The sequence below is a fragment of the Mastigoproctus giganteus genome, chromosome 1, assembly GCF_048544385.1.
Source record: "Mastigoproctus giganteus isolate SK-2022 chromosome 1, ASM4854438v1, whole genome shotgun sequence".
Lineage (NCBI taxonomy): Eukaryota > Metazoa > Arthropoda > Arachnida > Uropygi > Thelyphonidae > Mastigoproctus > Mastigoproctus giganteus.
In genome coordinates this window covers 167,757,751-167,781,244 of record NC_143575.1, presented here as the reverse complement: position 1 = coordinate 167,781,244, position 23,494 = coordinate 167,757,751, and the positions used below count along the sequence as shown (strand labels likewise).

General features: G+C 39.3%; 1 protein-coding gene across 5 annotated transcripts in view; it reads right to left on the bottom strand.

Annotated features, from left to right (window-relative positions):
• Positions 1-23,494, bottom strand: part of baz (par-3 family cell polarity regulator) — a 760,042-nt gene that overhangs the window by 8,113 nt on the left and 728,435 nt on the right. For all 5 annotated transcript variants that reach the window (XM_090374871.1, XM_090374873.1, XM_090374874.1 and 2 more), the window contains one exon: positions 20,813-20,871. In XM_090374871.1, the coding sequence (XP_090230997.1) occupies positions 20,813-20,871 (59 nt within the window). The remainder of the gene's footprint in view (positions 1-20,812; positions 20,872-23,494) is intronic.

Below are 23,494 nucleotides of genomic sequence, written 5' to 3'. Positions count from 1 at the left end.
TTATTTTACTCCTTTTGTCAATTTTTGGAGATCCCCATAGCGAATGATGAGCATTGAAGTCTGCATTGAAGCAGAACGGAGATGGCAGCTGATTTCATAGGTTTTCTAAGTCATCTGAGGAGAGAGAAATTAGGAGGGAGATATATAGAAGCTACTGTGAGGGTGATACCAATTTTTTTTTTTTTTTTTTTTTTTTTTATGAAAACCCCAAACACGAAAGGTATCAAAACCTACAGTACTTAGTACCGTGCATGGGTTAGCATTAGCATTAGTAGATGCATTTGATGCAAGAAAGCAAGCTTATGCAGCATCAGCCAAAAAAAAAAAAAAAAAACACAACCCACTTCCACTTCATCCCTCTGTTCGTTCAAAATACCTGTCCAGCTGAGCCTTAAACTTATTTAGGCTATCAACTTCCACGACAAGGGTTGGAAGTCTGTTCCACCAACCAACCACCCGCTGGCTAAAGGCAAATTTCCACACGTCTATCCTACATCTGTCTTTCCTCAATTTGAATTTATGCCCTCTCAGGTGATTATTCTGAGCGAGAGGAAGAATCCCATCAGCACTGAGCATGCTCAAACCATTCAAGGCTTTATACACCTCTATCAGATCATCTCGCTGGTGCCTAGTCTCCAGACACTGTAATTTGCAAAATTTAAGCCTTTCTTCGTAAGAGCACCCCTTTGTTCCATTCACTAATCTTGTTGCCCTTCTCTGTACTCGTTCTAGCAGCTCTACATCTTTCTTGAAATGAGGCCTCCAGACCTGTATACAGTACTCTAGGTGTGGATTGACCATTGCCTTATACAAGGGAATAATCACCTCCTTATCCCTGCTAGAAAAATTCCTATATATCATTGACAATACACCATGAGCTACTCTTCCAGCCCGTCTGCACTGCTCAGAGAACTTCATATCTGCCTGCACAACCACCCCCAGGTCCCTTTCATTCTCTACCACTGTCAGTGTAGTACCACAGAGTTGATATGTTGCTCTGGGGTTGCTGTTTCCCATGTGTAGTACTTTACATTTGTCAATGTTAAACTTCATTTGCCACCTCTCAGCCCATCTGCTCAACCTTTCCAGATCCTGTTGCAGCAGCATAGTGTCAGTAGTGTCCTTGACAATCCTGCCTACCTTTGTATCGTCTGCAAACTTCGACATTAAGCTTGATATACCATCATCAATATCATTTATAAATACAGAAAACAATAATGGACCCAACACTGAGCCCTGAGGGACTCCACTAATAACATTAGTACACGACGAGCAGTGTCCATTGATTACCACTCTCTGTCTTCTCCCTCTCAGCCACCCCTTTATCCACAGCAGCAATTTGCCTCCAGTGCCACACTGCTCCAATTTGTGCAGCAGTCTTCTATGTGCAACAGTATCAAAGGCCTTTCTAAGATCCAAATATTTGATATCAAAATTATTCCCTGCATCCAGTTTCTTTGTGACTGCATCATAGTATCCAATCAAATTGGTCAGGCAAGACTTCCCCTTAACAAAACCATGCTGTGTCCGAGCTATAACTGAAGTCTTATCTAAATGATCCTGCAGTGCTTCTTTAACTAGTGCCTCCATTAATTTTCCTGGAACAGAAGTTAAACTCATAGGTCTATAATTACTTGTGTCAGCCTTTGATCCTCCTTTGTGAATTGGGGTCACATTTGCACATCTCCAGTCTGTGGGTACCTCCCCTGAGTCCAAGGAAGCTCTCATAATTATGGCTAAGGGTTTGCTTACTTCCTTTGCTGCCTCCTTTAATATAACTGGATAGATCCCATCCACCCCGGGTGCCTTTCTTGTGTTTATCTTCAACAATTTCTCCTCCACTTTACTCTCAGTTATTACAAGATTCTCTAGCTTACTGCTAGAGTTGAATACACCTCTGGCTTTCCCCTCACTAAATATGTGTGAATGTCGATGCAAAATATTCATTTAGTTTGTTAGCTACCTGAGCAGGATCATCAACAGTTGACCCATTGATATCAAGTGGACCAATCTGATTCATCCCCTTCCTTCTAGAGTTTACATAAGTAAAAAACTCTTTGCTGTTTTTCTTTGCATCCCTTGCCAAAGATTTCTCGTAATCTGCCTTCGCCTGCCTAACCTCCTTTGTAACTTGGTTACAGATCAACTTGTATCTATCATAGGCTTCTGTGTCATGTGTTAATTTGTATGTATCCCATGCATGTTTCTTCTCTGCCATATGCCTCATCAGTTCATCTGACATCCATTTAGGCCTAAACCTTGAACAATATTTCTTAGTTGGTATGTAAAGCCTAGTAGCTTCTAAGATAAGTTCTTTGAATGCTTCCCATTTTGCATTTGCCGTTGGTAACATCATCAGTTGGTCCCATTGTATAGAATTTAAATACTGTCTCAGTCCATCGTAGTCGCCTTTACGAAAGCAATAACCCTTCCCTTTACCCCTAATGGTAGTTACCTCTTTGAGTAAATCCCACTTCAGCACACTGTGATCACTGCCACCTAGTGGTTCATTTATCTGAAGATTCTTAATGCATGAAGAATCACTGCTGATAATCAAATCAAGAGTATTCCTCCCTCTAGTTGCCTCCCGAACATACTGATGTAGAAAACAATCATCCAATAAATCCACAAAAGCCTTGCTAGTGTGTGAGTGACCAGCCCCCAAACTCCAGTCAATATCTGGGAAATTAAAATCTCCCATTATAAGACTCTCTGATTTACTGGCCCACTATTTCCCTGTACAGTTTCTTATTATACTCATCAGAGTCATTAGGCCTATAGCACACTCCTACTCTCAATTTTGATCTCCCAATGCTTATGTCACACCAAACTGACTCGACACTGCACTGTCCAGCGATGTCCACTGGCTTCACTTCCTTGGATTTTATGTATTTCTTATCTAATAGCATAACCCCTCCTCCCTTCCTATCCAGTCTATCCTTTCCATTGAAGGAGAAGTATGGGGGGAAGGAGATGCCGGAAACTTTGCTCTAGAGACTAAACATGGGTTTCACCACTTCAAGCCTCCAATAAGCAAAGTGGTGGTATTTCACTGGTTGATTAAAGTCATCTACCACCTACAATTACAATGCGCACTGCAATGACTTCAAATGCATCTGAAGAGAAACACTTTTGGACGGAATGTTATTTCTGAAAATAATAACCACCCCTCCATAAGCTGGCGTGTCAATATTCCTATCTCGTCTAAAGATGATATAATTTTTGAAGGAAGGACACACTTGTGAATTTAAAAGAGTTTCCTGTAAGGCTATGCCAGTTGGTTCATACCAATTGATTAGATCCTGCAAATTGTCTTTTGTGTTCCGAAAGCCTCTGCAACTCCATTGAAGGATTTTTTCCATTATGTGGTTTTATGTGTTGTTTTCGGTTCTGACAATTTTTTAGTTGTAGCTTGCTTGTATCGATCTATTTTTGTTTTGTCTTTTTTAGGAAAGATGGGGTGGGTCACTTTCATCTCATCAGTTGCTGTTGTTGTTGTTATTATTTGGTTTTTAGGAGCATTAGCAACTAAGGCTATATTGATCCGAGGATATGCAGTGGTCATTCCCTGACCTTTCCACATCCTCCGTATTTGATGGTCACGGGCTTGAACCCTGGTCTAATCAAGAAGCGTGTGCTACACACTGCTGCTCCTTGCCCACCTGGCTACGGAGGCACCCCTCATCAGTTGCATTTAATTCTAAAATGCCATCATCTGAATCATGATGTTTCTTGATGTCTATTCCAGTGGTGGGTGGTGATTGCGGTTTCATGGTTTCTGTCACTTTTGGTTTTATTATCAACAAAACATCTGTTGGCATGGTAATTGGGGTATTATTGGACTGTTCACTTGTTTTTTTGTGTAGGGCACTGCTTTGAATTAGAGAGCAACGAATGTGCCCAGTTTGCAATTGATATATTTGGAGGAACTGATACTTCAGTCTGGATCCCTACAGACTGTAAAGGTTGAGCTGCTGTGGCATATGTTTACTTTGTCTCTATTTTTTGTCACTTTGTTCTCTACTTTATATTTCTGAATTTTTTTCCCTTGCTTCCATAATTCATAATGTTTTTGAGAAAGCCAGGTGGTCACCCTTACAATTTGGGCAATGTGGAGTGGTAGTGGCACAATCAGACTGGTTATGCTCTTTTGACCCGCAGTTAGGACATATTCCCTCATCTCGACATGCAGTCTGGAAGTGTCTGTATTTTTGGCATTTGTAGCACCTAATGGGATTCGGAATGTATGGTCGGATATGGCAATGTAGGCAGCCTGCTTTCACAGATGTTGGTAAGTTAGAAGTGCTAAAAGTAAGAATTATGCTCCCTGTTGGAACCAGAGTACCATCTTTTCGGGTCATGATTTTCCTTGTTTGGATGACTTTTTGATTGTGTAATTCTTGAACAATTTTCTCCTCTGATACAAGTAATAATAAGTCCCATTCTCTTATTACTCCCTTATAGGAGTTTAAGGTGGCATGGGGAGAATCTTTTATTGGTGTCCTCCAAAGGTTGTGAGTTTTAATAGCTTCACAGAATGTGAGGTTGAGTAGTCTCTATTAGAAGTTTCCTTGACTGAAGTCGCCTTACTGATTTAGGTGAACCAGCAGCAGCACTCACTGCATTACTGTACTAGAAAGGTGATAATTTGTTCAGAGGTTGATCTGATAGAGGGTGCAAGATGAGGACGGTTGGTATCTCCTCTTTAGGTGTTTTCAACTTCTTCGGCTGAGTAAAGTCATTATCTGTGTGATTTTTCTCTATTCTTAAGCTCGATGGCTCTAATGGTGGAAACAGAAACATATTGTTATCCATCTTTGCTCCTTTCAGCCCTGGGAGAGTGGATTTCTTCTCCCAGGTTACTAGCCCAGCCACAGGAAGGCAGGCAGTGCGCTAGTGTAAAGGAAAAAGAAAGAAAGAAAGGTGGCTTTCCTTTCTTAAACTTGCTTACAATTCATAAGAGTAAGTTTGTTACTGATTAATGAAAATGTAAAAAAACTTTTCAAACTGAAGAAGAACTGTGGCTTTGAGTAAATTCTGTATGAATCACAAGGAAATCTCTTGATCGCTATAATGATTGGCATGTGGGGCTCCAATTATTTGTTACATGATTCCTTTCACTTCAAAGATGCTACTCGAGCATATACCCATTCTGATATTGCCTCTTTCTGATCTTCCCTGGTTTAAAATCTCTCTACCCCATTCTGTAAAACTGAGCTGTTACTTCTATCATTCCCCAACTCCACTAATCACTTGGAACTCTGTCTCCTTTCTCCAGTCCAACTTTCCTAACAGTAAGGTAATTTTCCTTGGTGATTTTAATGTATACAATCCCAGCTGCCTTCAGTTTTCCTGGCAGGGTGAGATGCCGAAACTTTTTTAATTATAATGACCTAACACAGATTGTTCATTTATGTACAAGAATACCACACAATACTAATCACATCCCCACTGATCTCTAATCTCAGAGGACAACTTGGTGATGATCTCTGTTTTCTCCAATGGAATCTTCCTTTTGTGGCCATTCTAAACCTTGTGTTGTTCAGCATTACAAGAATGAGAAATGGGATGATCTGCAATATTTCTATTCTTTAAGGATAGAAATCTGATTGGTCCACTTGATATCGATGGTTCGACTGTTGATGATCCTGCTCAGATAGCAAACAAACTGAATGAGTATTTTGCATCTACATTCACACATGAGGAATTATTAAGGTTTGAAAATGGCAGAAGGATATCAAATTGTAGAGGGTGCTTAATGATTTTGTAATAACTGAGAGCAAAGTGGAGGAGAAATTGTTGAAGTTAAACATAAGAAAAGCACCTGGGGTGGATTGGATCTATCCAGTTATATTAAAGGAGGCGGCAAAGCAACTAAGCAAACTCTTAGCCATAATTATGAGAGCATCCTTGGACTCATGGAAGGTCCCCACGGACTGGAGATGTGCAAATGTATCCCCAATTCACAAAGGAGGATCGAAGGGTGACACGAGTAATTACAGACCAGTTAGTTTAACTTCTGTTCCAAGTAAAATAATGGAGTCACTGGTTAAAGATGCATTGCAGGATCATCTAGACAAGACTGCAGCAATAATTCAGACACAGCATGGGTTTGTTAAGGGAAAGTTTTGTCTGACAAATTTGATAGGATATTATGATGTGGTTACAAAGGAACTGGATGCAAAAAATAATTTTGATATCATATATTTGGATTTCAGGAAATCTTTTGACACTGTTGTGCATGAAAGACTATTGTACAAATTGGAGCAGAATGGTATTACGGGTAAGTTGCTACAATGGATAAAAGGATGGTTGAGTGGGAGAAGACAGAGGGTGGTAATTAATGGGTGCTGCTCTTTGTGGACTAATGTTATTAGTGGAGTCCCACAGGGTTCGGTGTTGGGTCCTCTGTTGTTTTGTATATTTATCAATAATATTGATGAAGGTATATTAGGCTTAGTGTCGAAGTTTGCAGATGATACAAAGGTTGGCAGGGTTGTTAATGACAGTAATGGCAGTGTGCTACTGCAACAGGATCTAGATAATTTGGGCAGATGGGCTAAGAAGTGGCAACTGAAGTTTAACCTTGACAAATGCAAAGTACTGCATATGGGTAGAAGTAACCCCAGAGAAACGTACCAACTGTGTGGTACTACACAGTTTGACGAGCAAGTCTGGGAGTAATTGTGCAGTCAGATATAAAGTTTTCTGAGCAATGCAGACAGGCTGCCAGGGCAGGTCATGGGGTGGTAGGTCATGGGGTCAATGATATATAGGAATTTTGCTAGCACGGAAAGGAGGTGATTGTCCCTCTGTATAAGGCAATGGTCAGGCCATGCCTTGAGTACTGCATATAGGTCTGGAGGCCTCATTTTAGGAAGGATGTAAATTTGCTTGAGCATGTACAGAGAAGGGCAGCAAGATTGGTGAGGAGAATGAAGGGATCCTCTTACCAAGAGAGGCTTAAATTCTGCAAATTGCAGCAGCTGGAGACTAGGCACCTGCGCGGTGATCTGATTGAGGTGTATGATGCCTTGAATGGATTGAGCATGCTGAATTCTGATGGGATCCTTCCACTTGTTCAGATTACGAACCTAAGGGGGCATAAATTCAAATTAAGAAAAGACAGATGTAGAACAGACGTGCGGAAATTTGCCTTTAGCCAGCAGGCGGTTAATTGCTGGAACAAACTTCTTCCCTCTGTCGTTGGGGAAGTTGATAGGTTAAATAAATTTAAGGAGGAACTGGACAGGCATTTGGAGGGAATGGTGTGATTTTTTTTTATTTTGGCTGATGCTGCATAAGCTCATACACTTGCTTTCTTGCATCACATGCACTAATTACGATTAAACCTTGTATTGATGATTTATCGTAAACTCCACTGACCTAGTGGTCATGCCAGAGTATAAAGAGGAACATATGAAATGACCATAAAAAGTACAAGCGATATATAAAAGTATAAATAATAAAAGAGTACATTCTAAATAAAAGGAAACAAGTTAATTTTAAACAGGAAATAACAGGCGAGACGTAGTCGTTATCAGAGAGTATCTGACTGAGTGTATAGGGCTCAGCCAGATGATTAAAATCAGTAAACAATATGCACCATTATGTCTAAAACGTGGACATTCAATTAAAATATCTTTAATTGTTAAAAAAGTTTTGCAATCCTCACACAAAAGAGGGTCATCCACCCTCAGCAGAAAAGCATGTGTAAGATGACTATGTCCTATGCAGAGGTGAGCAAGAACAACTTCCTGTCTATGTGTCTTGCACAGACTAGACTGCCATTTTTCAACCACAGGTTTATTCTGATAAATTATCATTGTTCTTAAAACCGGTGCTGCTGAACTTACTCCTATTCTTTGCTGCCTTTTTCACTTTCTTATTCCAAAGGTGTTTTTCCTTCTTCTTGGAAATTTGCTCATATCCAGCCAGTTCCTAAAAGGGTGACAATGTCTATGCCACAATTGTTGCCAGTAAGAAAGTTTTACATTTCGTATCACTTGTCTGTAGTGTGTATATGGACCATTGGGCTGTGATTTCTTTGGGATTGTGCTGATCTAGCTGCAGCGTCTGCCAGATCATTATGAATGATCCCAATGTGGCTCGGGATCAAGCAGAAGAGATGTCAAATGTAGATTCTGAAAGAGAATGCAATTTCTGCAGAACCCTGGATGAGGATCCAGGACTGGACAAGGATCGTATCTCATCATTGACAGAGCCTGTAATGCACTGCTGCTCCTTCCCACCTGGCTATGGAGGCGCCGATGCTAAGAAAGCTCAAGGTCCTGATGGTATTTCTACAATTGTTCTTAAAACCGGTGCTCCTGAACTTACTCCTATTCTTTGCCGCCTTTTTTCACACTTTCTTATTCCAAAGGTGTTTTTCCTTCTGCTTGGAAATTTGCTCATATCCAGCCAGTTCCTAAAAAGGGTGACAAATCCCTACCATCCAATTATCGTCCCATTTAAATTACTTCTACTCTTTCTAAAGTAATGGAGAAACCAATTAACCGCCAACTCTTAAACTACCTAGAAACCTTCCATCTGATCAACGATCGCCAGTATGGATTCTGTCAATGTCAATCCTTCTGGCTTATGTTACCCATTTATGGACTAATTCAATGGAAAAGTTCAGTGAAACACAAGCAGTTGCTCTTGACATCTCAAAGGCTTTCGATTGTGTTTGGCATGAAGGTCTTCTAAACAAGCTTCCATCTTATGGTTTGCCAACTGTTTTTAGTAATTGGTTATCCAGTTTTCTCTCTGATCGCTCACTGAGGGTGATGGTAGATGGCTCTCTGTCTTTAACTTCTCCACTAATGCTGGTGTCCCCCAAGGTTCAGTTCTTTCCCCCACTCTTTTCCTCTTGTATATTAATGACCTTCTTCCATTGACTGGAAATCCTATCCATAGTTTTGCCGACGATAGCACATTGCATTCCACTTTACACTTTAAGAAACCTTGTTCTGCTCAATAAGCTTCAACTTCTTTAAAATCTGTTACCAATTCCTTAAATGCTGATCTCCAGGTATTCTCCAGTGGGGCAAACACAACTTAGTTGATTTCAATCCTTCTAAAACTCAGTCTTGTTTTATATGTTGCAAAAAGGATTCTTCTGCTCCTATGCTTATCTTTGGTGACACTCCGATTTCTAGGCAAAATGATATATCTCTTTTGGGGATTACCCTGACTTCTAATCTCTCTTGGCACAAGCACATTACAAATATTGCTTCCTCTGCATCTAAAAAACTTGGTTTTCTCTTTTGCTCTCAGCGTTACTTTTCTTCCAAACAGCTGTTCAAGTCTGTACAAATCACAAATCCGCTCTACCATGGAATATTGTTCCCACATCTGGGGTGGTGCACCCAAAACCTCTCTCAGGCTTCTTGATTCCGTTCAGAAGAGGGCAGTTAGGTTAATTAATGATTCATCTCTAACTGAGTCTCTCCACTCGCTGTCTCATAGATGTACTGTTTCTGCTGCATGCCTCTTCTAGAGATACTTCCACGGGTACTGTTCTTCTGAATTGGCTTCTATAATTCCCGCTCTCTTTCAAAACAGTCCGAACACGTGCTGCCATCAGCCAACATTCATTTAGTGTCCAACTTCAAACTCACAGAACCAACTTTTCATCTTCCTCGTTTATTCATTCAACTGCCGTTTTCTGGAACACCCTTCCTTCGTACGTATTTCCTGAAAATTAGTCTACAGAAGTTTAAGTCTAAATTCAACAAATATCTTCTTTCATCTTCTCAACCTCCAACCCAAGCACGGTACTATATATTATAGGTTCCAATACCTCTTGTGTTTGGGGTTTACATATATAAAAAAAAAAACAGAAAGTGGTTCAAAGCTAGCTCTATAACATACAACTCTGCTGTGTACATACTGCAGTCGTAGCGAATCTTCTCAGATACTGTGCAATGTGAGAAGACTGCAGCTGGTCCTACAGACGACTGACTTTGAACCGTAAAGACAAACAGAAATCAGAATGGGAAGATTGATGGGCAGCATAGAGTTGTAGACAGAAGGTGGCATGACTTTTCCTCTTAATAAGGGGGGGAAAAATGCATAATGGAAAGTGGGCATGCAGGATTGAAATGCTGCCTTGGTGACTGGGCAACATTATCTATTGTGATTTAAGTTCTCTGAGCAGCTGTTAGACACGAATATCAAAGGGATGTTGGCAATTTGATGTCTTTTATAGAGATTTTCCCATTGTGGTTGAAATACGGATGTCGACATAGGGATGTCTGGCAGAGACGTCAGTTTTGAAAGTATATTTTAAAGAACTGCTTTCACCGAAGCGACGGAGGTGGTTCATTTGCTTTGACATATAAACTCCGGACAGGGGATGTTATAAATGCTCCAGTAGCACTATATTGTTTCTAGCAGATGAGTCCACTTGGGACCCATAATCTAATTTTGATCAGACAAGTGCATGATAGAGGCAAAGTAAAATTCAGCAGGCTGCTCCCCAGTTTATTAGAGATGGAGCATAAGAGATTCAGCCCCATTGTGCACTCTGTCCGTAGTTGATGGATGTGTGGTAAAAAAAAGTTAACTTATTATCAAATATGAGTCAAGAATTTTTGCCTGAGCTTGAGTTCTGTTTCAGGGTGAAGGTTCCATTTGTGACAAAAATGTATGCAAAAAAGGTCTTCTGAGACGAGAACCTGACACCATTAATCATTGCCCAAGAGATGACATGGTCAATGGCATTTTGCAATTATCTTTCAATAACCCTCATGTTGCACGACTGTGAGAAGATGCTAAAGTCACCAATGAAGAGGGCACTGTTTACAGTTGGAGGACGTTGTTTAGTAACAGAATTAACTTCGATAGCAAAAAGCATAATGCTTGTAACCGACCTTTGGGGAATGCCTTTTCTTGGCAAAAAGGTTGAGAGAGAGAGCAGAGCTCACATAGACTTGGAATGTGTGGTTTAACAAAAAAAGGGCTATATTACTCCTAAAATCAAGATTATAGGTATCTTTTAAAATTTCCCAGCCATGTCATATGCTTTTTCCATATCAAAAAATATCGACACCGGTGTTCAAGTTTGAGGAAAGCATCTTGGAGAGATGTTTCCAATCTTATTAAATGGTTGAATGTTGACCTGTTTTTTCAGAAGCCACATTGAATTCTGGAAAGGAGGCCATTTTCTTCTAAATACCACATGGGGTGTGCATTGACCACAAACAGCTTGTCAGAGCAATTGGGCAGTAATTGGTCGGAATTTTTGGATCCTTCCCTGACTTGGAAAAGGCAAGCACAATTGCCTTATGCCAGGAGTCCAGGAATTGATCTTCAAGAGAGATCTTGTTGTGAACAGAGCAGCCAATCCACAGATTCAGATAAAAAGTGTTTATTTATCTCATAATGGATGCCATCTGGCTTGACAGCACTTGCCCAGGATTGAGATAGTGCCCTTTCAGTTCCAACTGTGTGAAAGACTGATTGGATGCCTCGCAGTTGTTTGAGGACAGCTTCAAATGCTGCTTTTCAGCTTTTTGTTTGAAAGCCAGAAACTCATGGGGTAAGATGTTTCAGTAAACAGTTTAGCAAATGCTCCCCTAGTGTTCGCAACTGCAGTTGGGTCTGCAATTGCTATCCACTATGTTCCAGGATCGATGTAGTTGTTATTTGGTTTTCAGGAGCATTAGCAACTAAGGCCATATTGCTCCGTGATATGCGGTGGTCATTCCCTTGACCTTTCCGCATCCTCCGTATTTGGTGGTGACGGGCTCGAACCCCGGTCTAATCAAGAAGCGTGTGCTACGCACTGCTGCTCCTTCCCACCTGGCTACGGAGGCGCCGATCGATGTAGTGTATGATGTGCATCTTCCCTTCATTTTCCAGACTTTATACCAGACGAACTTAGGGGATGTAGTCAGGATGATGGAAGATGTGAAGCAGATCCATGATTCTTTTTCACTCTGACATCTAAGGTAATGTGCTTTGGCATGTGCACGTTTAAAGGCTATTAGATTATCTGTGGTGGGATAACAGCAAAATATCCCCCACACCTTGTTTTGAGCCTTTCTTGCTGCTGCTGTGCATTTGGCATTCCACCATGGTTTTGGAAATAGTGGAAACCAGGTCATTGTCCTCGGAATTGCAATTACCACTTTGGATGTATTTCACTGTGTCATTAATCGGCTCCTTGCTGACTTTGGTGATATTAAATGATGCCAAATGTTTGAAGGCATTCCAGTCAGAACCATCAATCTTCCACCATGGTATTCAACACTGGTGACATGGTCTCCCTTACAAATGGTGGATATCATGGGAGCATATATTTAACCCCAGGGGCTCACATCTGGTGAGTATGGGCTTGGCAAACCTAGGGTCCTGAGCTGGATGTCATCATTCTTCTATTTCTTGGTGATTCCTTTCTACTTCTCTCTCTCTCTCTCTCTCTCTCTCTCTCTCTCTCTCTCTCTCTCTCTCAGGGGTATTCAACACTGGTGACATGGTCTCCCTTACAAATGGTGGATATCATGGGAGCATATATTTAACCCCAGGGGCTCACATCTGGTGAGTATGGGCTTGGCAAACCTAGGGTCCTGAGCTGGATATCATCATTCTTCTATTTCTTGGTGATTCCTTTCTACTTCTCTCTCTCTCTCTCTCTCTCTCTCAGGGGGTAACTCGGGGAATTTTTTTTTTTTTGGCTGGTGCAGCTTAAGCCTCAGGCTTCCTTGTACCATATGGCTAATAATAATAATATTGAAAGATCAATTGCAGCAAATGTACAGGTAGCCATGTGTAAGAAGGTGTTAGAACCCAGATTTAGAAGGGAAAGGTCATTGTCTTCGAGCATATGTTCGATAGATTGACTCCTTCCACTGATGTCAGCACTACCCCACAAAGCATTATGTCCATTGAAATCCCCTAGTAGCAGAAAAGGGGGGAGGCAATTTTTTAATGAGATCATCAAGATCTGCCTGGGCGATGTCATTTCCAGATGGCAAACAGCAGATAGTTATGAGGAACCCTATTGCAAAGTAAACTGTTGCTGCCTTTAAATTGGTTGTATTGGTTCAGTGTTCAGACTACTCACCCACCATGGAGCCCAAATGGGATACCCACTACCCAGTAAGCATTAAATGTGCTTGGGAGTGGGCCAGACACCATAACATCAAGACTATTCACCCACACCACCTGAATCCAGTCCCTCTGACCATGAGGGTAGGGGCATGGCATTGACAAGGCTGACCCTTGCAGGCAAACCCACTAGCTGATTGATCCTAGCCAGGCCATCTAGAACCACCTGCCTTGTCCAAGCAGGGCCCCTCCATCACCAGATCCTCCTTTCCAAAATTCCATGGGCCACAGAGCAAGTCAAACAGACCGGATTCTTATGATGTTAGCCACTTATGCTGTGGGTGTTATTTTCCAGTGATGCTTCTCTGGAGATCCAGCAGTGTAACTGGAAGGTCCATGTACAGGTGCCCACGTCAAGGGATGCTAATGCTGTTCATATGTTGCATATCCCAATTTTCTGCCAATACTAAAGATTGAAACAATCACAAAGCAGTTATTAATAAAGCCAAACTATATTTGGACAGGCTAATAGTAGAAAACTTGCTCCATGGCCAAACAGTAGTCAAGCATTCTGTTCTCCTGCCAAAGTTATTGGCCACAACTTGGTAGTTGAGCGATCAGCTCTTCGAAATCTTTCAATCAGAATTATTGATTAAGGGGTAGATATATTGAGGCTATGGTAATATTGAAGCCTATTGCTAGATGAGCTGCAACTGCTTCTAATGGTGTGTTTAATTGTATTGTTTTGGAAGGTACATGTCTGTTAACTAATATTGTGACTCCTCCTATTATTCCAATATTATTATTATTGTTATTATTCCAATCCATTATGCGATCCTTTCTATATGTGGTATAACTTTTTATTATACCGTTGTCCTGTGGTTTTAAATAGGTTTCTTGTAGGCAGATACTTAGTGGATAGTACTGGGTAATGAGGTCTATAACATCATTCATGTTTGAGCGAAAACCTTGACAGTTCCACTGGATAACTGTATCTGTCATTTGGGGTTGGAAGCAATCTCTCAGATTGCTTCTTTGGGGCTGTTTTCACTTTGTCTGCCTTGGTTTTGTCTTTCTTTGGAAATCCTGTATCCATTTCTTCTTCTTCAACAAAAATTTCAGGAAAGGGTTCTTCTCTGTGATTTCTTACCTCAATATCCATTTGTTTTGCCATCTTTTTTCCTGTACTATCAATCCTCTCTTTGTTTATTTTTCTTCTTACACTTTCTGCATTATCTGGTGGGAAAGATAAAGGTGTATTGATAATTTTTTCTTGTTGTTTTTGTGATGGAGATGGTTTGTAAAACTCACAAACCCATTCTGAGACGGATTCTCCTGTGGGATTGTAACATCTGTTTGTGTTCCACAACATCTTGAATTAGGCAGTTTTGTTTCCAGAGCCTTTTTGATTGTGGTAACCCGTGCATAAGAAGGTTTGTTTGCTATGTTCATTGTAATTGCCTTTTTAGCTTCTTGATACGAAACTCCATTATATGCTTTATACGTTTGTATTACTTTTTCTTTCTTCCAGATTTCACATTCTCTTGAATATGCAGTATGGTCCACTTTACAATTTTCACATTTATGGTTTCCAGCTGTGCAAACAGAAGTGGAATGTTCTTGAGAACCACAGTTTGCACGTCGCTTTACCTTGCATACCATACAGTCTGTGAGTGGCCAAACTTTTGACAATTGAAACATCGGAGAAGATTCAGGATGTATGGTCTAATATTGCAGCGCAGGTATCCTGCTTTTACTGATCTGGGTAGCTTTGGTGTGTTAAAAGTGAGTATCAGATTCCTGGTGGGGGTTATTAACCCTTCTTTTTTTAAATGTGATTCTTTTAACACTGATGACTCCTTGTTCCCGAAGTTCACTTTGAATTTCCTTTTCGGGCACATTTAGAAGGTCCCATTCCATAATGTCACCTTTTGAGGTATTTAACGTATTATGTGCGGATACTGTTACTGGCATTCTTGCAAAGGTTGTCATTTGTGACAATCTTTCGGAATGTTTAAAATGGGCTGTTTCTACCAAAATACCACCTGATTTTAATCTTTTCATATTTTTTGGTGGACCAACATAATTCTCAAATGTGAGAAAGAGTGACAATTGACCTAGCGATTTCTCAGTGTTTGAATGTATTATGAGATATGTTGGAGTATTTAAAGCGTTTATATCAGTTTAAAGTCTCTTTCTGGCGACAAAGTCATTTCTTTCGCCTTTTCTGGTTACTTTAGATATATCGCCGAGATAAATCGACCCTGCATTTCTTGGATCAGTTCTATTCGGATCCATGGACCCAATGAATTCCTGGGTATTGGAGTCAGTTCGCTCCATTTTGCCCTGGAAGGGAGAGCTTTTCCCCTACCGGTTACTGGCCCCAACCACGTGGAGGCAGGGGCAGTGTTACCAAGCACTAGGAGGTTAGTAATTGATATATATAAGAAATAAGGAAAAGAGAAGGTTGTAGGTTGTTTTTTTTTTTCTTAATCTAGTAAAGTTTCTTTCTTTGCTATAGAAAGAAAGTCACTTGGTCACAGAATCACTTGGCACCTGGGACAATTTTGGATAATTTTGTGGCACAAAGTAGACAAGAGAAAGTTAAAAGAAAAACATGAAACTTGCATTTGTTACACCAAACATAAGAAGCATCTCACAACCCATGGATCAAGGGAGGGGTAAGTTTCAAATCTTATTTTAAAAAATAAATTTTGCTTAAAATGATTAATATCTTGAAAAAGTGACACACTGCACAATAACTTTACTGGATGCAGCAGCAAACGTATGATGTTATTGCTGTTGTGGTATTTTCTGGTGAAAAAGCTACTTAGGCCATATCGCGCCTCCCAAATTAATTTAGTCACTTATGATAACTATATGGGGAGCAGTTGGAAACAGTTATACATTTGAATTTGTTTTAAATAGAGAAAGAATTCAGAGAGATTTGCTTCTTTATTGAGAGACAGAGGTTGTTGATCTGAAATGATACTGAAAGACATTTGTCAGGCATCGTTGAACAAGCTACATTCAAGAAGTATGCGTTTTACTGTAAGTGGTTGCAAACAGTGCACACATTGTGGAGGATCAGTTCCTGTAAGCAGGTAGAGATGTGTGAGGTGAGTATGACCTATTCGGGTTCTGGCTAAGATTACTTCTTCTTTTCTATTTTTACGAAGGCTAGATGTCCATACTCGAGGTTCAGATTTCAGTTCAAATAATTCAGTTCATTTTCATTTTCCACAGAAGTGTCCATTGTTCCCTGCATGTTCTCCGTACAATGTGTCTGTAATCAGAATATGGAACTAGATCATTTGTTGAGGCTATGCTGGAGGGATGCTTTGCAGCATCCTCTGCACATTCATTTCCTGGAATACCACTGTGACCTGGGATCCAAGAGAAGATAACAGTTTGCTGATGTTCATGAGGACACATCAGCTCATGTTTTATGAGCTTTAATAAAGCATTGCAAGGTGTGGAACTGCTTTTCAAAGCTAAAAGAGCACTCTGTGAATCAGTATATATTATGCTTTTATTTACTGACAGGAGTGAGATCTTTTTCAGGGTGAGCTTGATGACATGGAGCTCCACAGTATAACTGCTGCATTTTGCCTGAAGTGACACTGAGAGATTTATATTTGGGAAGACAGCAGCTGCACCTACTTCACTGTCAGACTTTGAACCATCAGTGTAGATTTCAGTAAAGTGGGGATACTTTTGTGTGAACAAAATGTAGTTGTTGGATATTAATATTTGCTATAGAACCTTTACCCCATTGCTCAAAGTATTTATCACAATAAAGTGTGAAGGTAGTCCATGGGAGAACCTGATCTTTTGATTCTCTGAGAATATTATCAAGTTTAATGTTCCAGCTTTCTGGAACATTAAACCAATTTTATCCACAAGTCTTTTTTGCCTTCCGCTGGATATAATGAGCTTTGGCTCTCAGTCGCTTGAAGTTAATAAGGTTGGCAGTGGTGGGATGTTTGTGGAAGGTGTTCCATGCTGCTTTTTCTTCTCTCTCTTTGCTTTGTTACAATCACCATTCCACTAGTGATTGGTATGCCAATGGTTTCTATTTGAGACTGTGGGATGGCAGCTTTTGCAGCTGTTAGTATCTGCATTGTGATATGATCAGTGACAGTGTCAATAGCAGAAGATTCTATGATGTCATCATCAAAAGATACATGACTGGTAAATTTCCATTTTGTTTTTGTTTGTTTGTTTGGAATGGGTGGTTTGAATACTACAGATCAGCAGATAGCGGTCACTATTTAGAGGATTGTCATGTACTGCTCACTCTATAGTTGGGAAGAGGATCAGAGAGCAAATTGAGAGATCTATTGCACTGGTTGACCCAGCAGGAAAATGGATGTAAGTGGGCAAGCCAGTATTCAATAGCGTCAAATTCTCTCGGTCAAGTAACATTTCAATAAGTTCACCACGTCCGTCTGAGACCAGAGAACCCCATAATGGACGCCCATTAAAATCTCCAAGTAAACAAATAGGAGATGGTAATTGAGAAATTAGATTACCAGTTGCTGAACTGTATATGATTGGTTCGGTGGAAGATAAATTGAGGCCAGTGTCAATGTGATACTGATTACTATACAGGTAGCAACAGCTTCTAATGGTGTTTGCAATGGAATGTGCCTGGAGGGGACTCTTGATTCCACTAGTATAGCTACTCCTCCATGGGGGCTGTTAGTTTCACATTGATTTTTTCTGAAGATAGAATAGTTTCTGACTCAAACGGATATTTTTGTTGTTAGATTTGTTTCTTGTAAGCATATGGCAGCAGGATTGTAACAGTGAATTAGTTCATAGATATCATCAATATTGCTGCATAAACCTCTGCAATTCCATTGTATGATTTGTTCCATTATTTGGTTTTTAGGAGCATTAGCAACTAAGGCCATATTGCTCCGTGTATATACAGTGGTCATTCCCTGACCTTTCCGCATCCTCCATATTTGGTGGTCACGGGCTCGACCCCTGCTCTAATCAAGAAGCGTGTGCTACGCACTGCTGCTCCTGCCCACCAGGCTGCGGAGGCACCCCTGCTTTTTGTGAGTGGCTTGTTTATATCTGTCGGGTTTTGATTTTTCTTTTCTTGAAAAATTTGGGAATCTCGAGTCATTGCCTTCTTCCATATCATCATCTGCATGTATTTCAAGCAGATCCTCTGAGTTGGTGTTCATCTGTGTCTATGCTTGATAGGGGAGATTGCTTCACCTCAACAGGATCAGATTTCTGCAAATTATCCACTGCTTGACAATGGGGAACTCCCTAGGATGGAACTGTCAATGGTGTATTATTGCACTGGTCTACTACGCTTGTTGGAGATGGATGCTGGACTGAGAGGACTGATTGAGGCCAGTCTGAGATCGATGTGTCTGGAGGGATGGACACTTCTGTCTGACATGCTACTGCTTGGTGACTGTAAGTAGCAGAAGCATAGGTGCATTTTGGCATACTTAATTTTACTTGTTTTCTTGCCTCTTGGTAGGAAACTTTATTTTCAATTATATACTTTTGTATTTTTCCCCCTAACTTCCAGAGGTCGCAGTATTTGGAATATGCCAGATGGTTGTCCTTACCATTTGTACACTGAGGGGTTGAAGCCTTACATTCTGTTTGCATATGAGTTTTACACCCACAGTTTGAACATGTTGTGTCTTCACGGCATGATGTCTGAGAATGGCCAAATTTCTGGCATTTAAAACATCTTAGCAGGTTCAGGATATATGACTGAACGCGACAGTTTAAATATCCTGCCTTGACTGAAGCTGGTAGGTTTGGAGAACTAAAAGTTAAAATTATACTCCGGGTAGGAACTAAACTGCCATCTTTTCGGATCATGATCCTTTTTGCCTTTTTTCCCCTTTCTTCATTCCTTTTTTTTAAGCTTCATAAACTTGTTAATCCGCACAAATCGTGTTAGTTGCAATTTGTGCATTCTGTTAAAAAATGCTTATGCATCTATTGAAATTTATAAAGAAAATAGAAGATTATCTTGGGGAAAAAAAAATGCCTCTTGAAGCATTTCTGAAGAAGACAACTCCTTATGCAACAAACCAACGAGTACCAAGCCAATAATGAGTGATGAACCAGTGTGCATTTAGTAGATGATGATGAAGAATAAACATTCTTTAAAATTTGTAAGTCATAAATAATTTCTTTATTATTATAATTTGCTTGATTTTACAGGCTACGTTTTAATTTCTTTGTATAAATCAATCATTGTTTAAACATAAACTAATTAATTTCATTGTTTTTTAACATTATGTCTATTGGATTTAATTCCCACTTTATGAGCACGCGAGTGCATCGCACAAAACGGAAATGCATTAATCGAATATAATAATCAATAGGAAATATTAATTGGTCCTTGACCTTCTGGAACGTTCATAAAGAATTTTAAAAATACCTTTTAAATAACTTTTTAACTGTTTGTTATTTGTTATTTGGTTTTTAGGAACATTAGCAACCAAGACCATATTGCTCCAGGGATATGCAGCAGTCATTCTCTGACCTTTCCGCACCCTCCGTATTTGGTGGGTACGGGCTCGAACCCCAGTCTAATCAAGAAGCGTGTGCTACGCACTGCTGTTCCTGCCCACCTGGCTACGGAGGCGCCACTTTTTAACTGTATACAATGTAAAAGATAATGAAAATAATTATGGAATTTAACGTTTATTGCACAAAACAGCAGTTCCCAAACTGCGCACCGCAGAATATTTTAAATTTTTGAGGGAAACACAGCGATACTCGACATCTGTCTGACAACGCGCGAAATACTCGCTTGAGGTAGTTCACAGTTTCAACGTTTCTTATTAAGTTGTTTGGACCTAACTACTAAATGGAACTGTTAGATATTTCTTTTAGTATGGGTGTGCCGTGAAAAAATTACTGAGACACTAAGGGTGCCGTGAACCGAGAAAGTTTGGGAACCTCTGACATAAAATACACAATGAAGAAATGACTGCTGCAGAAATATTTGAATAGTATTGACTTTCTCTTTTCATCAATCAATTTCCGATAGCCGACAATGATCTTCTCTGGGCCCTGGCGAAATAAATATCGCAGAGAACCTCAAATTTTTTTTGATTTTTTTTTTCGTATTGCAGAGAACAAAAAATACAAAATTTTTTTGTATCGTATTGCAGAGAACCCTCAAACCTTTTGTTTGAGGTTCGCTGCGATAAGAAAGATTTCATCTAGTTCTTTACCGTTATCTCCTTCGCGGTAACATTTTCATCTGAATTTTTAAATTCAAGTCTGCATTGACTTTATTAGCTGGAGACAAACAAGTAACACGTCTTCTTCCGATGGTTGATGAAACACACCGAGGCGGACAGCAGACAAACGTTTGTTTATTGCCCGTCCGAAGCGTGGTAAGCTTGAACCGCGATTCAAATCTTTTTTCAACTATTGCATAAAAAAAAAAAAGATTGCGTTAACTGGAAATTTGCATCGTGTAAAGTGAAAAGTTGAATAATTTTTTCAAATAGCGGTAACTGAAAAACGCGTTAATCGAACTCACGTTACGTAAAGCCTGTGTGTGTGTGTGTGTGTGTGTGTGTGTGTGTGTGTGTGTGTGTGTGTGTGTGTGTGTGTGTGTGTATTAATTTTAAGTTCCTAATTTATTATTATATTCATTACTGTTTTTGTTATAATTATTTTCATTCTGTTGTACATGCACTGTAATAATAAAATACAATAAAAAATAAAATGATACCTTTAATACACTTACCTTTCCATTTCCTTGAAAAGATCAAAACTATTGGTTCTTGTATGTGATGCCTCTTGCCTCTGAAGGATATGTTTACAATTAGTTTAAAATGTAAAACATATAATTTTACTATTTGTAATGCTCAGCATAAAAAAAGTTTAATGTAAACTGCATATTTTCTGTATAATTACAGTTCTCTATTACATAAATCAATAAGAGGTTTTACACCTAGCCAATTAAAAAAATAATAAAACTACCGTAATTTTAAATCCCACTGCAAATGATAGTGCTGAAGTCTTATACTTTATATTCAAAAGATAAATCTGAATATTGCAAGGGAGGGACAGGTGTTTTACATACATATCAAAAACAAACCAATATAAAGTAAAGTTAAATAATGTATATGAGTAAAGGTAGAAGTCTAGTTAGCAAAAATTACTGAAAAATTCCAGTGTTAGAAGCTAAAATGGAGTTTTCATATAAAGATATCAATTAAGATTGAACAGGCAACCCATAAAGCATTAACATTTAAACATAGTTTAAATATGCATTTATAAATAGTAAGTCGCACAGGCAGCATAAGTAGACTGGGCATTAGGTTAACATTTTTTTAAGAAACAGCTTGTTGAAATATGAGTTGTAAAGTATGCTTCAAACATGGTGGGAATAGCATATAACAGGCTAAGAAAAAAACCATCCATTCTCCTCAAATACTCATAACAGATCAAGAGGTAAAAATATCAGGGCTTATAAGGTAAAAAGCATGTTGACACTTATTTTGTACTATATATATATATATATATATATATATACACTGTTGATGAACAAATAGTATATAAAATTACTTGATTATATCAAGGTCATAAGACCTGTCCAATAGCTAGACACTGCATAGGTTAGGTGTAGTGGGGAGAGAATCTAAATAGGCAAACATAAGGGTAAGCATTCTATATACACATTTTTTTGTGGTGTTGTTTTATTGTATATTTTTCCAATTTTATCATGATAAAAAAAATATGATTTTGTCATCATGATAAAATTGTAAAAATTTTGCCTTGGCTATTATGTCTGAGGTTGTCTCAACTACTTCAGCTAGAAAGCTACGACATAAGATTTCATTATTTTAGTCAACTCATCATACTGAGCTGCTAGAGTTATAGGCATTTTCTTATTATATGCATTATATACAATAGAACTATAAGTAACAAAACATATGCAACAAATTTAATAGTTTTATGATTAGATGTAGCATCATGCAGATGTATCAGCCGCAAAATAAAATTTACTGGGTACCTGACCTGCCTCCCCAGGTCCAAGTGTGGTAACGGTGGGTCCCAACAGGGGCCCAATGGCTAAATTGTCAGAAGAACAACGGTGCACAACACTACACATCCTTCCACTCCCCACACACTTTTAAATCTCTGGCCTACACAGAGTTCTGTGCTACACAAACAGAGTACACAACGCAGAGATGGGGGAACCCCCTGGTGCTGTCAGACAACTAACACACTTTGCACTTGTATCAGCCAGTTACCTATAAATATATTAATTAATACATACAACAGAGAATATTAATATATAAGATAGTATGTTATATATGAGGTGTGGCAATAAAGTTCCCAGATTAGTGAAATAAAAAGAACGCAAAGTGAAGGAGCTAAAAAAAGGTTTCATTTTTATTCAGTCTTTGATATCTGATTGAATGCACTTGTTAAAAAGAGTCGGCAAAGGCATCCAAAGAGATGACATTCAGTTTGGTGGTTACCTTTTTCTTTATGTGCTCAACATCCTGAAATCCCTTTCCTTTGAGGGAAGATTTCTTGGAAAGAGGAAGAGGTCCACTGGTGATAGATTGGGAGAGCAGGGTGGATGGTTGATCTGTATATCATGTTCCTTCAGAAATGTCTTCATAACAAGAGTGAAATGGGCAGGGGCATTTTTATTCAACAAGAACCAGCTGCCTTTCTCTTGAAATCACTGCCTCACCCAGGAAATATGCTTCAATAGTCTTTGTACATAGAATGCAGCATTGACCCTCTTCCCTTCAGGTACAAATTCCATGTGAATCACACCATTTGTCAAAAAATGATTAGATAATCTAGATCCTGAACCTCTGTAAATGAAACTTTCTGGGCATTGGTGATGATTTTGAAGTCCACTGCATACTCTGACACTATCTCTGGATCGTACCAAAACACTCAACTCTCACCTCTAGTGACAATACAGTTGAGAAAAATTAGGATTGTTTGTCTTGACAAGTGTGCATCAAGTCCTCACTTGATGACATTCTTTCCAAAATCTTCATACAGAATTTGATGAAGCATCTGCTTATCCAACTCATCAGACATTTTCTGAGGGTCAAATGACAATCTAGCCACAATCTCCCAAACTTTTGCAACTCTGTCCACATTTCTAGAGGTTGACGGCTGCCCACTTCTTGGATTATTGCAAACATCCTCACATCCATCTTTGAACTGCTTATACCATTCAAACACACTGATGATTGAACATTTCATCAACATAGTTTTTAACATTTCTATGTTTCTGTTGCCGATTTTCCCAGTTTAAATCAAAATTTGTTATTCATTCACTGCTCCACTAAAAAATCATGGCACGGAACATTAATGTTACTAACAAAACTGGTTGTTACTTGCAAACTGTCAGCCTACCAGACAATCTCCATTACACCATCTGTTGAAGGAA